The 16455-nt window shown below is 54.5% G+C and overlaps 1 protein-coding gene across 4 annotated transcripts in view; it reads left to right on the plus strand.

Moving 5' to 3' along the window:
• Nucleotides 1–5840, plus strand: part of DUSP22 (dual specificity phosphatase 22) — a 56261-nt gene extending 50421 nt beyond the window's left edge. For 3 of the 4 annotated variants that reach the window (XM_025446436.3, XM_049105961.1, XM_035710538.2), the window contains 3 exons: nucleotides 1056–1130; nucleotides 4190–4361; nucleotides 4829–5840. In XM_025446436.3, the coding sequence (XP_025302221.1) occupies nucleotides 1056–1130; nucleotides 4190–4361; nucleotides 4829–5008 (427 nt within the window). In that variant the 3' untranslated portion in view covers nucleotides 5009–5840. The remainder of the gene's footprint in view (nucleotides 1–1055; nucleotides 1131–4189; nucleotides 4362–4828) is intronic. The other variant, XM_025446445.3, reaches the window with a different exon arrangement.
• Nucleotides 5841–16455: the final 10615 nt, after the last annotated feature.

Genomic DNA, 16455 nt, shown 5'->3' on the forward strand with positions numbered 1-16455 from the left:
CCCGTTGCACCTACTGCCCTCGGGGCCGTCGTGTCTGGCTCACGGGCAACTGATTCGGCCGCAGGCGTGACGCTTACGTCCAGGTTCCTCGCAGGAAACCTGAGGCCGAGACAGAGTTTTCTTTCTATCAGGAGGGGAAACCTTTCCCCGAGCGCCCCGCCCCCCGTGGCCAGAGTCTGAGGGGGACGGACGTCCTGACGCCCCCGCTGCCTCCGACCTGCCGCGGGTTCAGGGCTCGGAGTCGCAGGAGGGCACCGCGGTCTGCTGGTCGGGAAGCTGTGGCCGCCGAGCCGTCCCTCCCGCCGCGCGGGCCCCGCTCCCCGGGCCACCCGGGCTCCCGTTCGGGACCGGTGCTTGGGGCTCCTCTGTCACCACCGTGGGGGGACTCGCGGCGCCCGGGGTCACTTCGTCGGTTCCGGGAGCAGAAGGTGAGTGTGTGCCCCGGGCTGCTCGTGGAGTGGGCCCGCGCATCCCCGGCGTCCGAGCGGCCTGGCGCCCAGCCCCGGGTCACACGCGCGGGTGGCCGAGCAGGGTTGAAGCGTGTTTCCCGTTGGCTCGCGGCCCTGGGGCAGCTCCGGGGCGGCTGCTGGCAGGTGCGTGGGGCCTGCGGGTCACCGAAGCCTGCCCGTCCAGCGCTGGTGAGCCCGTGTGGCATGGTCACCTCCGTTGCTGGCGTGGCCGTGGCTGCTCCCCGCTCGGCCGACGTGCAAACCCCAGGGCCTCAGGGATGCACCCGAGCCGTCGGGCCCAGCCGGCCCCCGGGCTGCGCAGAATCCCCCCCCCCTCCGCCCAGCAGTCAGTGACCACTCTGTGATTAGGGATTCCTCGCAGAGAAATTCAGAAAATTCCAGAAGGCGGGCAGCCCTGCCCAGGCCTCGGCGCAGCGTGTGACAGACTCTAAAGCTGAGGCAGCTCCAGCCTCGGGCAGCGTGACCACGGGTTGGAAGCCGCAGGACTCGGAGACCTTTTCAAGAAACCTCAGGCGGATTTTTCTTTTCATCATACGTTGAGTAAAGTAGAGAGAGGTCACTTCTCTCTTTTTTCTCCTCCCACAGGACAAGACATTTCAAAGAAAGTATTAAGTTCATTCACGAGTGCCGACTCCGGGGCGAGGGCTGCCTCGTACACTGGTACGTACGCGTGTCCTGCGCGTGGCTCCGGGCTCCGCTCGGCCTGGCCCGCACCCGGGCCCCGAGCCGGGACTGTTCACGCCACCTCCTAACGGCCCCGTGCGCCCTCGGCTCGTGAGCGCGCCCCTCGTCCCACCCCTGCCTGTTTGATGGAAGAGAACACTATGATTTTTTTTTTTCGTTTTCACTTAGGATTTTCTGTGGGGACTGTCGAGGCTACTGGATCACAGGATCCTCTTTTCTAGCCCGTGTCTATGATTGAGGCCCTCAGAGCAGCCTCCTGGGGAGGGCACAGATTTTGTGGGCTCATCCCTGCCACGTCAGTGCCCTTTCAGTCACTGTTTCTTCCCGGAGGGTTTTGGTCACTTGTATGGGTGTTTAGGTGGCATTAGCACAACACCTGAATGACCCTTTCTTCTCCATTCACAGATTGGGGCTTTTGTGTATGTTTAGCTTAGTACTTTGCTTTGAAAAGATCTGAATAGACTCTTAGAACGAAGAGTTTACGTGCAGCTCTCCACCCGCACTGAGCTATACGTCATGAGGATGTGAGCACATACGCAGTGCAGAGACAGCTCTTCCTACACACCTCACCCAGGGGCAATGCACATACAGTTCTTTGCACTGTCCTTGGCACATGGTAAGCTTTCACTGAACGTTAGCACTCATATTCTATTTTTTTCATTTAAAAATTTTTTTAAATAAATTTATTTTTTATTGGTGTTCAATTTGCCAACATATAGAATAACACCCAGTGCTCATCCCGTCAAGTGCCTCCCTCAGTGCCCATCACCCAGTCACCCCCACCCCCGCCCACCTCCCCTTCCACCACCCCTAGTTCGTTTCCCAGAGTTAGGAGTCTTTATGTTCTGTCACCCTTTCTGATATTTCCCACTTATTTTTTCTCCTTTTTTAAAGTGAGATACAGTTGGCATTAGTTTCAGGTGTATCTTATGGCGATTTGACAAATTGTATACGTTAAGAAATGCCCATTACCACTGGTGCTCATGCTCATCACTTAACTAATATGTCGAAGGAAGCAGCGGCCAACATCCTGAAGCCAGAGCTCTGCAGGCCGAGCGTGTTCCCTCTCTGTATGGAGTAAAACTCCATTTTGAATATTACTCAGCTACAAAAAAAAAAAAAAAAGATCTTGCCATTTACAGCAACACGGATAGATCTAGAGGTATTCTGCTAAGTGAAATACATCAGAAAGCAAATACCATTTGATTTCACTTACCTATGACATCTAAAACACAAAACACATGAATAAACAAACAAAAAACCAAAAGGCAAAACAACAACAATAAAAACAAAAGGCAGAACCAGACCTGTACATGCAGAGAACAAACCGATGGTCGCCATATGGTTGGGGGGGATAAGAGGATGGGGAAAATGGGGGTAGGGTAGCGGGAGATGTAGGCTTCCAGTTATGGAATGAGTAAGTCCGCGTAGGGAGTACAGTCGGTGGTACGGTAACAGCGTTGTACGGTGGCAGATGGCAGCTGCGCTGAGGGCGAGCACGGTGTAATGTAAAACTTGTGGAACCACGGTGTTGAACACCTGAAGTTAATGTAAATTATGTGTCAGCTATAATCAGATTTTTTTAAAGACAATATTATGTTGTGAAATACATATATTTAAAGCTTAATCTTTTGAATTTCCTCAAAGAAGATACCATTTCAGGGAAAGCTCTTTGAAAATGTAAAGTGATATCTCCCGGGCTGAGTTGCTGCTGAAGCTGGTAACGATCCTGTCACGACAGAGGTGATCCAGCGCATGATATCTAGAAGAGCCACTCGTGAAAACTGTTCCGAGGGCCTGTAGGGAGAGCAGGGGCAATAGATAGTTTGATTGCTTTAGAGAAAAATGGTGTTTGGTAGTTTCACGCAGTTCTTGACATTGTGTGATTTATTTAGTTATTTCTTTTTTTTTTTTTTTTTAGTTATTTACTTTTGAAAAGAGTAGGACAACGTAACAAATTGTGGATTTTATGATATTCATGAGCATTTGCTTTAAAGCACTTTGTGGGGGTGCAGGTGGAGCCATGTAAGGGGATTTCTGGAATCCCGTGTCTGGGCTTCTGTGGCTCCTGGTGAATTAGAACCTCAGGTTTGCAGTCAAAGAGGATGTATTTTTTAAAACTCCCTCAGTATTTCTGACATAAATGCCTAATGAAGAGCCACGACCTGATGCAGAGAGCGGTTGTTTTATTATTATTATTAAAATTATCGTTTGAAGATGTGTAGCCCTGATATTCTAGGAATCTGTATTTCATATGGTTATATAAATCTGAAGATAGGCTTTTCTAAAAATGAGAAATCTGCTAAACTTCCCCATCCTAAACCGTTGCTAGAACACTCTAAATCTGACGCAGCACAGCCTTCTGTGACCACGTTAATTTGCATATGCATTTAAAATTGGCCCCTTACTCAGCCTGCGGGATATAATTAACCGTTACGGACCCCACGTCCCAGAGCACGTGGAATGTGCCCTCTCTTGTGCCCTGCTCAGTTGTTTCAAGAAGAACACAAACTATTTCATAAGAGCTTCTCTATTGGGTGGGTTTTCAGTTATAGATCTAGTCTTCTTTTATCTAAGAAACCCAGAAAAACAAAAAACAAAAAACAAAAAAAAACCCAACCAAAACCATGAGGCTTCTAAAGTGCTGCAGGTTATAAATAGATGCATTGCAGGGTTCCCAGCCCCTTCACATTCCTTGGGGTGCTTTAGGTATTTTTTTCTATCCAGGGCAATGGGGGCTATCAGAAGAGGGGCCCATAGAGGATCCTAGAACTGAAGTGTGCAAAGCCGCGGGCAGTAGGAAATCTGTCAGTGATGAGGCTGCCACAGACACTCATGCCTGGGATTCTAGGGTGACAAAACGGAGAGAGGCTCCCCCGTGTCTGAGTGATCTCCTGGCTCGCTGGCCGCGCAGAAGCCAGGCCAGGAGGACCTTCTAAAGTGAGAGTCACAAAATGCCCCGCTCTCGCTGAGTCGGGAGATAGACCCGTGGACTGAAATCCCTTTTGCCCTGTGGGTTCTTTTGGCCCTTGCAGCCTGGCCGGCGTCTCCAGGAGCGTGACCCTGGTGATCGCGTACGTCATGACCGTCACCGACCTTGGCTGGGAGGACGCCCTGCACACCGTGCGTGCGGGCAGGTCCTGTGCCAACCCCAACCTGGGCTTCCAGAGACAACTCCAGGAATTTGAGAAGCATGAAGTCCACCAGGTAACCGTGCTCAGGGGACGTTGGTGGTGTGAGCGACAGCTCCCGGGAAGGTGCCTCAGTCTTTCTGTACGCGCCCAGAGTCGTGGGGGCCGCGTTGGAGAGGTCCCCAGAGCACACCTGCTCCCAGGGTGCCCCACTTGCATCCCAGTTAGTCATCAGCGGCCTCTGCCCCACTTGCATCAAGTCATCACCGGTCATCGCGGTCATCAGCGGCCCTTGTGCGCCAGCTGCAGCTGCACGATGTTACTTGACCTTCTTCGGGCCCCGTGTTCACTTCTGACCGTGTCCCTTTGGGTCGGGCACCGCTCCTGGCTCTGGCTTGCTCTCGTGTCCTCAGGCGAGATTTTTGTTGATGCGTGTGGCAAAGTCTGACTCTTAAGTACCCAGTAAAAATCTACAAAGTGCAGGTGTGCGGGTGCGTGTGTCCGCGTGCGTGTGACAGTTCGGTTTTCTTCCCACTCCTCCAGTTCCGGCAGTGGCTGAAGGAAGAATACGGAGAGAGCCCCTTGCGGGATGTCGAGGAAGCCAGAAGCATTCTGCGGAAATACAAGGAGCAGGGGCGGCTGGAGCCCCGGGCCGGCGCGCGGCGGTGGGGCCTGCAGAGCCCGCGCCCCCAGGCCCACGGCAGCCCCGCGACCGATGCCTAGGGCCCAGCCCTGCACCCCCAGGCCCATGGCAGCCCCGCGACCGTCACCCAGAGCCCAGCCCTGCACCCCCAGGCCCATGGCAGCCCCGCGACCGTCACCCAGAGCCCAGCCCTGCACCCTCAGGCCCACGGCAGCCCCGCGACCGATGCCCATAGCCTAGCCCTGCACCCCCAGGCCCATGGCAGCCCCACGACTGTCACCCAGGGCCCAGCCCCACACCCCCAGGCCTACGCAGCCCATGACCATGACCCAGAGCCCAGCCCCACACCCCCAGGCCCCAGCCTGCTCCTGCCCTGCCTGGGCCCCACCCCTGTGCACTCCCCATGCACCTGTGCCCGTGGGAGCCCCGAGTGTGCCCGTTGCTGGAGCAGTCACCACGTCCGCGCTGCCGGGCTCGGGCTCCCCTCCTCTCCCACCAGCCAGGACCCCGTAGTCCAGGGCTGTGTAGCCGGGGCAGCCTGTGACCGGGAGGGGACAGGCCGCAGAGCGTCGGTGGTGCAGCTGGTCCGGGTGCCCGATGTGGCGCGGAGCTCCGAGCATCGCCCCAACCGCGGGCGGGTGTCTGGGCTCCGCTGCCTCAAGCAGGCCCCCGGGGTGCCCCAGTGCCCGGCCTGTACCCGGGGTCGCTCTCGGGCCTTGCGGCGCCGGGGGCCTCAGGCGGCACTTGCACGCACCCCAGGGCGCGGGAGGACGCGCACTCCTTAGGCACTGGGTCAGGTCTGCATTGGAAACACGTTTTAAAATGCCTGTGCATCTAGTAAGCACCTCTGTGTACGCTGTGGACCGGGCGTTTGACCTCAGCTACCTCATTAAATGTCTGAAAAGCTGTCTCGCTCCCGTGATCCACGCGTCGCTGAAAGTGTCCCGTCCTGATGCCTTCGAAGCAGAGGCCGAGGGCCCGGCGTCGCCGAGTTCGCGCCCGATCCTCAGGGTCCCGGCCCCAGCGGAGCCCCTGGGAGGGGTGGCCTTCCCGGGCTCGTGGGGACGTGCGTCCACCGCAGACGGGGGTCCCTGCACACCCCGCAGGCCCCACGCACGCCGGGAAAGGAGGCACGGCCGTGGCCCTCTGTACCCGCAGCCGGAACACCTGGTCTGCAAAGTACAGTATTTTCTTGAACCAAAAAGACATGTGGACACGTTTACAGGAGGAGTCCCTGGGCCGTCGGCTGAGCGCTCGGACACGTCCACGAAGGGCCTGGAGTGTGATGCTTCCCGCGCAGCCACTGCCGGAATTGCGGGCTCCCCGGCCGCCCCGGTGTCCGCCCGCGGCTACAGGGGCTGCACCTTCATGCCGGGGGCGCTAGGGACAGTGGCTCAGCGTCACCAAGGGGGACAGCGTGGTCGTCGGCATGAACAGAGGGAACCCGGAGGGGGGGCTTGCGCTGTGCCTGCACCCGGGCGGGCACCGGCACGGCATCCGTGGGCACCTGCTGCCCTCGTCGGCAGCTTCGGCTTTTAATTTGGAGAAATGCAGGCGGGCTCGATTGCAGCCCGTTCCCTAAGCTTCCGTGTCTAAGTCCAGAGGAGGAGGAAGGCAGTTTGGGTTTGCAGCCCAAGGTGGCCGGGGCTCGACCGGGCGGGTGGGCGCAGCAGCCGCTCCACGCAGGCTCTGAGGGACCTGCCGACGCCTCGAGGCCCCGACGGGGCTCCGGGAAGGGCTGGACCCCGCACAGGTCGGCGCCCCCCACCGCGTCACCAGCCAGCTTGCCCCTTGGTGGGCCGGGCCCGCGGCGGCCGCGTGTCTCCACTCCGTGTGGGGCCGTGCTGGAGCCGTGGTGCACGCAGAGCCCAGGAGCGGTGGCGAGGCCTGGGCACGGCGCCCCGGGACGGCCTCCCTCCATGCCGCAGACACGAGGAGCAGCAAGGGGCGGCAGGGGTGCTGGCGCTGGGCCACCCGAGGTCGCCGGCCCTCTCAGCTGACACCGCCCCGTCCTCGTCCTCTTGCTGCAGGAGCAGGTGCGGCACCCGCGACAGTCCTGTGACGAGGGCCTGGCAGAGGGCGTAACCCCGCAGAGACACCAAGAAATGCACCCAAACGGAAAACGTTCTCTCCGCTTTGCCCGAATTTGGATCTTCTGATTCCAAATCATGGGGTGCAGCAATAGGACGGGCCGCTCCGCCCCCGGGCTTTGCACTTGGGGGTTCGTGCAGCTCTGAGGAGGGGGCCCCAGCAGCTGCAGCCAGGCCTGGGGTGGCAGAGCCAGCACCTCCGTCGGTCTCCCCCCGGGGCTGATTCTTGGGCCGGGAGCCCCGTAAGGAGCGTGGGTCCCATAATGCGGAGGAATGGGTAGGGCCGGAGGCGGGCGAGCTCGCAGGGCAAGCGGGTACCACGCGTGGTTGGTGGGTGGGTACGCGGAGGACGGAGGATCTGCACTGGAGGCCGGTTGGGGGGCAGCTGAGCGCTCAGGCGACCGCCCACGATGCCGGAACAGGGTCGTGGTGGTGGAGACCCAGAGCGGCCCAGGAGGCGAATATATTTGGGCTGGAAGGCAGTCGGGGGGCCAAGCAAACGCTCTTCACACTACACGGGACGCGGGGGACTGTAGGTCTCGAGGCCTCGCCGCTCCGGAGTCCTGCTTCCTCTTCGCATCTGCGCCCTCCCTTCCCGTGGGCCGCGGGGGGACTCTTCCAGGGCCATCATCCCAGCTTCGCAAAGCATGTCCTCAGGTGCACCCGGGCGCCCAGGAGCCAGACTAGACGATGGGAAATTCGGGCGTCCAGCCTTGTGACTTATTGTGAGACGTGAAGTAGCTTCGTGAGAACTGATTTTATTGGCTAGGCCATCTCTCTCTCCTCGTCAGGATTTGGGGGGGAAGCCAGGTTCCTCGTTGGGCCTTGCTCGGCGACATGCACGTGGCACTGAGAGCCTTGGCCGGGCCGGGGTGACCCCGACTAGGCTCGCCCCATAGTCAGGCGGCTGTTCCCATAACACACCTACGTCGTGTACAAACCGGGCACCTGCTTTGCCCCCTGAAGTCACCTCTCCAGGGTCCAATGGACCAGCCTGTTCATCATATACTCTCTCTGCCCCAAGGGGACCTTGCACCTAAATCCCGTTTTTTTAGGGCACATTCATTAACATTGGGCATCCTCAGGTGTCTTCAGTAGCATGTTTTTCTGCAAGGATGGGTTCCCACTTGTGTTTTTTCCCCTTATTTGTTGGGTGCTTATCCTTTCCACTTTGTGTCTGAGCAGGGAACCCCACGTCCAACCTCCGGGGCTGCTTCACGTTACCCACGCGTAGAGACGACTTATAAATTCCGGCGAGTCGTGTACGCGTGTGCGCACGTACACCTGTGCCTTACCGTTTGTTTGGTTTTATTTTAGAGAAACCGCTGGCTTTCAGCAGGGCCGTGTGTGCGACACCAAGGGCACGGTGAGCTCCGTACCGTCGACGGCAGGCACCTCGGGGCGCCCGGGGGGACGTCGGAGCCCACGTTGCACAACCAGCTGCTGCGGCTGCTCGGCGTGCCAGCGTCTGGCGAAAATAGGGAACACGCTGAAAATCAAAACCCTGTGATGCCACCCTGGGTGACTCCTCCCATCCTGACCCTAAGTTATTAATAATTTTATTAAGAACGTGCTTTCAACATGCTTGTATTTATATACGCACTTAGCAAGAAATCACCAACACTTCAGAGGGAAGTTCTTCTTCCCTTTCCTTTTTATTGCCCAGAGAAAGGGAGAAACTAAGAAGAAGAAGCAGCAGCAGCAGCTGCCTCTGGAGTGGAGCCTCGAGCGTGTCGGTTGTGCCCGTCCTAGGATTTTACAGGGTCTCCTTAGGCCTTGGGCTCGTCGGCACCGACGTGGGCTTGGATTCATGCAACGCACTGGCCACATTTCATCATGCATGGAGGCCTTGGCACGTGGCTTTCGTCCTCCTACCCCTGCTATATAGATGCTGAGACCTGTCCCTGCAGCAACAGGACATAATTAGTTGCAGCCGGTCCTAAAATTAGTAATCAAAATTAGCATCTATTTTGCAGCAAAAGGCTTAACCACCTAATAAGCATCTGACTGAAGGTCACAAGTGCTGTGCCTGGGTCTCTCTCCAATCGGGGGTGGCGGGGGGTGTGGGTGTGGGGGGAGAATGGCCGGTACGTCTCTGAACATCTGCAAGTTCAGGTTTACTTTGGCTCTGGATGTGTATGCAAACTGTCGACGAGGAGCCAGTAATTTGCAGTTCATTTTCCTGGAGTTTCTGGTTCAGTTATTAGAGTCTGGTGTCCGAAGAGCTATTTTAGCAGGTGACTGAAATTACTAGGCAATTCGACACTGTGCGCGTGGTGCGGACGGACGAGTTAGAGGTGGGGTCGGTTTTGGATGGGAACATGCCTGAGCACACGCTGTTTAAGAAGGTCAGGATCCAGCATAATCCCCTCCAGTTCCATCCACGTCACCTCGAAGCAAACGGGGGGTGGGGGTGCCTGGGTGACGGGCACGGAGGGGGGCACTGGATGGGACAAGCACTGGGTGTTGTTCTATATGTTGGCAAATTGAGCACCAATAAAAATAAATTTATTTAAAAAAAAGAAGATAAGGATCCAGGGGGATGAAAAAGAAAATTGTGATTTAGGGGCGCAACGGGGGGGGGGCGGCTAACAATCTCTAGGAATAATGCAGTTGCTGGAAATGGTGCTAATGGCACCCCTTGCCCGTCTGCCTAGCTTGAGCCAAGTAGGCCACGCCAGGGCGGCCTTTCCACATAACCATGCAGTCCCCCCGGGACGCACACGCGTGGCGAGTGGTTACATGCGTGGAACGTGGCCGTCGACACGGTCCTGGCCCCTCTCGCCCTGTCGCCAGGTGCTTCGCCCTCTGCCTCTGGTGCCCTTCCCCAGAAGTGGCCAAACCAGCACAAACAGGAACCATCCTTTCTGGTGAGCAGGTTTGCCTTTTGTTGGCTGGCTATGGGTTTCCCCAAAGGCACTGGTATGGACCCGCTTTGGAAACTAGAAATCAAAAGGCCTCCACGGGTGCACTAGAGAAATGTCACCTTCTGCTTTGCAAAGGGTGTGCCCTTCAAGGCAAGAGACGCAAGTGGCACCGAGCTTCTCCGGAACGGGAGTCCCTAGAGAGGCTGGTCATGTGCCAGGGGTCAGATGTTTGGATTCTCCTCGGTTTATGCTGAGTCTTGCTGATGCGGCGACGGAGAGAAAGGCAAGAAGGTGCGAGAAGAGGGGACCCATTTCTCGGCTGTTTGCCGGGGCCTTCAGGAAGCTCCCTGCCCGACCCGGGTGCATCCCGGAGGTGGGCGCGGTCCCCCCCACGGTCACGCCTTGAGACTCCCCGCCCCGTTTCCCAGCCCGGTGGAGCAGGTTGGGGGAGATGAGAGGCCAAGGTCCTGGACTGGTGACTGGGTGGCCAACATGGTCACGTGCTGGGCAGGCCTGACCGGCCCGGTGTAGCCCCGGTTCTCCAGAATACCTTGGGGAAGTCCCGGGGGAGGCAACCCACTCATGTGAGGAACTTCTTGTGACACTGGAGTGAAAGAGGCCCCCGAGAAGGGCCGGGCGGTGCTGGAGGGCACCTTGCGTCGTGGCCCCGAGGCGGCCAGAGCGGCCCACCGCCTTCCTGGGGGGCGTTCTGTGTCTAGAAAGGCCTCTCGAGTCCCGAACACCTTCCACCTGGAGAGCAGGGGCATCGTGAGGTCGGAAGGGCCGCGAGCCTGGAGGCCTCTTCACGACATCACTCCCGACGGCAGCCCCGCACGATGCATCTGACCGTTGCCACCATTTTTCGGGTGAAGGAGCCCAATTCTGGGTACCTTGGGCATTGCCCGGGCTCAGGGCCAGCAAGCGGCCGAGCGAGGCTTGGGTGCAAGCAGCCCGACTCGGGTGTGCTCGAGGTCGCCTCTCCTCCGGAGGCTAAGCTAAAGAAGCGGCCACGGTCACGCGCTTTCTGGGAGGTCACAGCCTGGGCCAGAGGCAGACGCTCACCCGCGGAGCCAGCAGGTGTCCCTTCACACGTCTCCTTTATTTTTTCTGGTCCTTTCTTCAAAAATAACTAAAGATCACGTGGGTTGTTTGGGGACCGGGCGAGAACTCTGCCTTCTGCTCCCACTAAGGCTCATTGGAGGAAGTTCTGTTGCACGAGAGACCAGTGGACGCTGAGCTTGTCCCTTTTCTTCGTCATTAGTGTGTCTTTCAATCACCATCTCCCCTGATATTATTATTTCACGGGGTCACGTGTGAAGTAACCAGGTGTACGTACCCTTTACTAAGGCTACTTCTTCGGCTGCAAAAAATCATAGGGCACCTCGCTTTAGAAAGATCTTATTTATTTATTCGAGGGAGTGTGCACGCGAGCTGACGGGAGCGTGGGGAATGAGGAGAGCAGCCCCCACGGGCTCCGTCCCAGGGCCCCGGGATCGGGACCCCAGGGGAAGGCAGCCCCCAGCCGACCAAGCCCCCGGGGCCCCCCCACAAGCATGGGGCCTGTGGAACCTAATCTAAGCATCTGTGAGGTGCAGGACCCGCAGTCTGCAAATGCATCCTGGCTGTGCCCACCGTCTCCTGGGGAAGGACATGCCCAGCCTGCGGGCCTCAGCGCCTGGGGCAGGTGCACCTGCCACGTCCTCCCTGGGGGCCGGCAGCAGCTCAGCAGCCCGGCGCTTGCAGGGCCGCATCCCATGCAGGACGCCCTGCAGCCCAGGGCCGCCCTCCCGGCCTCTGTCCCTGCCCCTGTCCCTGCACCTGTCCCCTGCCCGTCGCCGCCGTGCCTGCTCCACGTGCTGGCCTGCCCAGGTGCGGCAAGTTCCCGGGCCCTCTTGGCTCCATCCAGTTAGCGCTTTGGTGTCGCAGCCGCGGGCCAGACTCCTGCCTGGCTGAACCCACGCGTCCCCCCGAGAGGGCCGAAGGCTGGCCTTGGGGGCAAAGGAAAGGCCTGCCACAGGGTCTCCTTCCCTGGTTGCATCCACAGCCCCAGCCCCAGCCGGAGCCCATCCACGCGTGTCTGGCTTCTTCCTGTGGCTCTGATTTTTAGATTTTTTTTTTATATATATTTCTAAGAACATCATTGACCTTGTCACCTTTCACTCAAATCCATGCAGTTGCTATCTGATAGCCTTGTTCTGTTTCCTGGATTTCCTCATTCACTGCCTTTCTCACAATTTGCACTCATTTCTCAGAAGAGTTCGATGCTGATTGTTTGCTGTGAAACCAGCTCTGAACAAAGTTCACGGCACCCGTGGAAAAGGCTGCTTAAAGCAACTTTTAGAGTCTGTTACTGGAATCCCGTCTCTCTAGAAAAGACGTGAGCTAACACTGAAGGACGTGAGCGAGGGCCCTGAGCCAACACCCGGAGGGCCCAGGTCCCCACCCAGACTCGTGATTCAGACCCGAAGCGCCTTTGGTAGACGGCCGTACGCACAGTATATCTGGAGATAAGTGGATTTTTCATACACTGTACACATATTTAATTAGATATAATATACATAGATTTATACACACATTTATTTTATTTATTTTTATTTATTATTATTTTTTTGCACATCTATTTTAATTTACATCTTTTCTCCAGGTTTCGTGCCAAAAAGTGTAGACTGTCCAGGTTTTCTTTCTTTCTTTTTTTTTTTTTGTGTGTGTGTTTTTTTGTCCAGTTTTTCTAACAGCTTCTTTCTGAGATCATGAAAATTTGCCCCCCCACCCGCCCTAATAAAAGAAGTCTGCAATAAAATCCTGAAAACTACATTGATTTGGTCAATTTTTATAAGGTTGTATATTTTCCATCACATATATTGATTCATTTTTTTTCCCTCCAACAAACCTGTGGGATTACCGGCATCCATGGGCTGACTCGCAGATCCAGGTCTAGAAGGAACTCAGTTCTGACTCTTAGTCCGGTGCTCTTTGCACTACACCGTGTTGGAACCAACGGGCAACAGGCTCTTCGTGTGAGCAAAACACAGATAACCTGCCAAAATAATTTAGAAACAGAGATTGAGGCAACTTTATCATATGACATAGTTGGTTCTCAATGGATTGATTTATGAATTAATGAAGCAGGAATGAATCATAAAAGAGGCCACAGTTAACTAGACTATGAGGGAGTGTTGTCACCACAGGAAACGTTTATGCAGGAAAATCCCTCTGCTTGAGGACGTTTTAGTCTGATCTTGTGTTTGAGGCTTGTGGATCTGATTTGGTTTTGCGGGATCCACTCTGGATAAACCTGCGGCGGCCGCTAGACTGGAGCGGGGGGCGGGGGGGGGGTGGCAGCAGACAGACCTGGAGTCGGTCTGGGAGAAACACCGCTGGAAGAGCCAGGAGGGGCCCGGCTGCAGGAACTCAGAGAGGCGAGAATGTGGGACAGAGCAAGGGCAAGGCGGGAGTTGTACGGGGGGAAGGGGTGGCCCAGGACCTGCAGAGAGGGAGGAATTTGTCCATGTGCAGGAGCAGGTGCTCGCATGGAGGGAGTACCGTGTGCTCCTGGGGGTCGGTGAGGGGGAGTGAAAGACGCTCGCCGCCTCCCGTTGGACAGGTCACATTGTAGCTGCATAAGAAAGAAGGTTCTGGACCAGTGACAGCCGCTCGGTCTAACACCAAATCATCAGCTATGAATCAATACACCTGCACCTGCAAGACCTCAGAGACGGGCGGCTGGGTAGCTCAGGGGGTTAAGCATCCGACTCTTGGGTGCAGCTCAGGTCATGATCTCTGGGTCCTGGGACCCAGCCCCACTTTGGGACCCACACTCGGGGGGGGGGGGTCACACTCTCACCTTCTCCCTCTGACCCGCCCCCTCTCGTGCATTCTCTCTCTCAAGTAAATAAACCTTAAAAACAAGACAAAACCATAGAGTTCATCTCTCGCCCAGAGGTGAGAATTGTTTTGCCTTAAAACTTTTCCAAAAAAGCCTCAGAGGTCCGTTGAAATGAAGCAACTTCTTCCAAAGAAAAGTGAGTGAGGAAAAGAAGCAATGGGGTAACTGAAAAGGAGTTATGACAGCCATTTTATTTTATTTTATTTTATTATTATTTTTTAAAGATTTTATTTATTCATGAGAGAGAGAGGCAGAGACACAGGCAGAGTGAGAAGCAGGCTCCACGCAGGGAGCCCGATGTGGGACTTGATCCCGGGTCCCCAGGATCACGCCCTGGGCTGAAGGCAGGCGCTAAGCCGCTAAGCCACCGGGGCCGCCCTATGACAGCCATTTTAGAGGGATGACGAGTAAATATTTGGAAAGACCATGATTAAGTATAACGGTGACTGCGTCTCCGACTTTCTTAAACACCGTCAAGGTTGTGAGGCAGTACCCACGCTCGGGTTTCTGTAAGCTCAAGACCCTAAGGTTAAAACAACAGAATACTATGATGGTCTTTGGAAGTTAAAGACAACTTACATTTTCAGAAAATAGCCTAACTTACACCACTTAGGTAACCGGGATTTTATTTTGTCCAAACAATATGCTTTTTGACCTGATCATGGAACATGACAACTGTCAATACGTGGAAAGAAAACTTTTCAAAATTATTTCTGATGCTTGTATTTACTAAGTGACAAAGGAAAAAAAAAAGTTGTGTAACATTTAAGGTGAAAAAAACCTTTAGACCTTCTTTAGCAACGTCACCCTTTCCTTATTTCCATATTTTAAGGTGCTTATTTTTAAAATGTGTTTGTTGCCTGAATCCCGCTCAGCAAAGTGGTGTGTACGTTTCACAGACCGTGCATGGGACAAACATGTTGTCTTGATGATCCTTTGGTGCCTGTTGTCAGCAAAAAACAAAGAGAATGTTCTACATGACATTTTCTAGGAAATTGGTGGGATTTAATCGAGTAGATCCGCATCCTTTCTGCTCTCAGCTTCCGGTTTGCAAATTGGGCCTAATCAGAATTATGCATCGTTTTAAATATTGTTCTTGAAATGTTGGCAGGTATCATTATGGGGCGTATTGCCTTCCTGGCTGCCTTCTTGCTCAAGCTGAGTGTGATTTCTCTGGGCCTCAGTTTACTAGTCCTGAAAACAGGGGCCGAATTTCTCAGAGTTGTAATGTTCTGTAACATATCGAGTTGTTAAAAGAAGAAAGTGTCTTTTGTGTGTGTGTGTGTGGCCTTTGGGGGAAATTAAAGTTACTGAAATCATCTCTTCCCTTTCATGTTCCCACAGTTTCTAGCTGAATGGGGGGGGGGGAGTGGGTGGAGAGAATGAATTTACTGTCAATACCTTCCTTTATCCAAAACCTTGCCGGATTGAACTCCTGGGATAACTTACCTCAAAGGCCGCATTTCTAACCCACTTCTCTCTCTTCTTATCTCCATCAGAGCTGAAGATTCTAGAAATTTCGAGTGCTGCCTCACTTCGGGTTGTATATTTGGCCCAGTTAGTATTTAGAACTTGACCAGGGACATCTCCCCCGCCCCCTTTGCTAACACTCCAGACAGGTCATGAACCCCCTGAAAAAGACTAGGCCTCTGAGCAGAGAGTGCATATTTTGTACAGTAAATACTTTAATTAAATCACCTGCTGGGCATCCTCCAGGGAGATATGTGCTGTCCCTTTTACAATAAGAGAGTCCTCAGAATATCTTTGAATAACAGCAGCAGCTGTCATTTAATGTCCACCAAAGAAGAGGTGGTTTTTGCTTTTTGGTTTTGTTGTTGTTGTTGTGTGTGTGTGTGTGTTTTTTTTTTCTTTCACTGTGGCAAAGGTTTGAGTGGGCAACAGGGAGATTCTGGGTGGTTTCAGACCTTTTTCCCCTTCACATATCATGTCTCACGAGGCATGTTTCATCATGAATGAGAACTATTTTATATGCTCACAGAAAACATAGAACGTCTTATAAGACAAACCCCTAATAATCACCCTGTCCTCTTCCTTGCCATGTTGAACATGGGTGACCATGCGTGCACATTATTTTCCATAGAAAGACACACACCAGAACTAATTAAACAGCCTGTTGAGTTGCATCAGGTGCTAACAGACGTTGCAGCTGTCTGGGCGGCGAAAATATTGTGGCTTGCTCTAACGGTCATTTGGGTTGATTGAATGTGGGGAATCTGATCTCTCTGTTTTTAGGAGACTACTTCCCATAGTCAAAGGAAATCTATGGGGTTGGGTTTTCCTCATGTTTTCTCTTCTTCTGCAATGTATTTTATCCTTCTATTTTTTTCATGCTTAAAACCCCCCCAGGCTTCATTGAGGTCAAGGTTATGTACACTCACCCATCTAAAGCATGCGATTCAATGATTTTTAGTACACCTACCAAGTTGTGCAGCCATCAGCATAATCCAGATTTGGAGCATTTTCATTATCCGAGTAAGATCTCTCATGGCCCCGTGCAGTCACCTCATTCTCACCCCAACGCTGACAGCTACTAACCTTCATTCCTTAGATTTTTCTTTGCAGCGTATTTCATGTAAGTGGGATCATACAGTCTGTAGCCCTTTCTGTCTGGCTTCCTTCACCTCCCCTACAGTTTTTGAGATTCCTCCATGGTATATACAGCA

This window comes from Canis lupus, chromosome 35 (assembly GCF_003254725.2).
Source record: "Canis lupus dingo isolate Sandy chromosome 35, ASM325472v2, whole genome shotgun sequence".
NCBI classification, from domain to species: domain Eukaryota; kingdom Metazoa; phylum Chordata; class Mammalia; order Carnivora; family Canidae; genus Canis; species Canis lupus.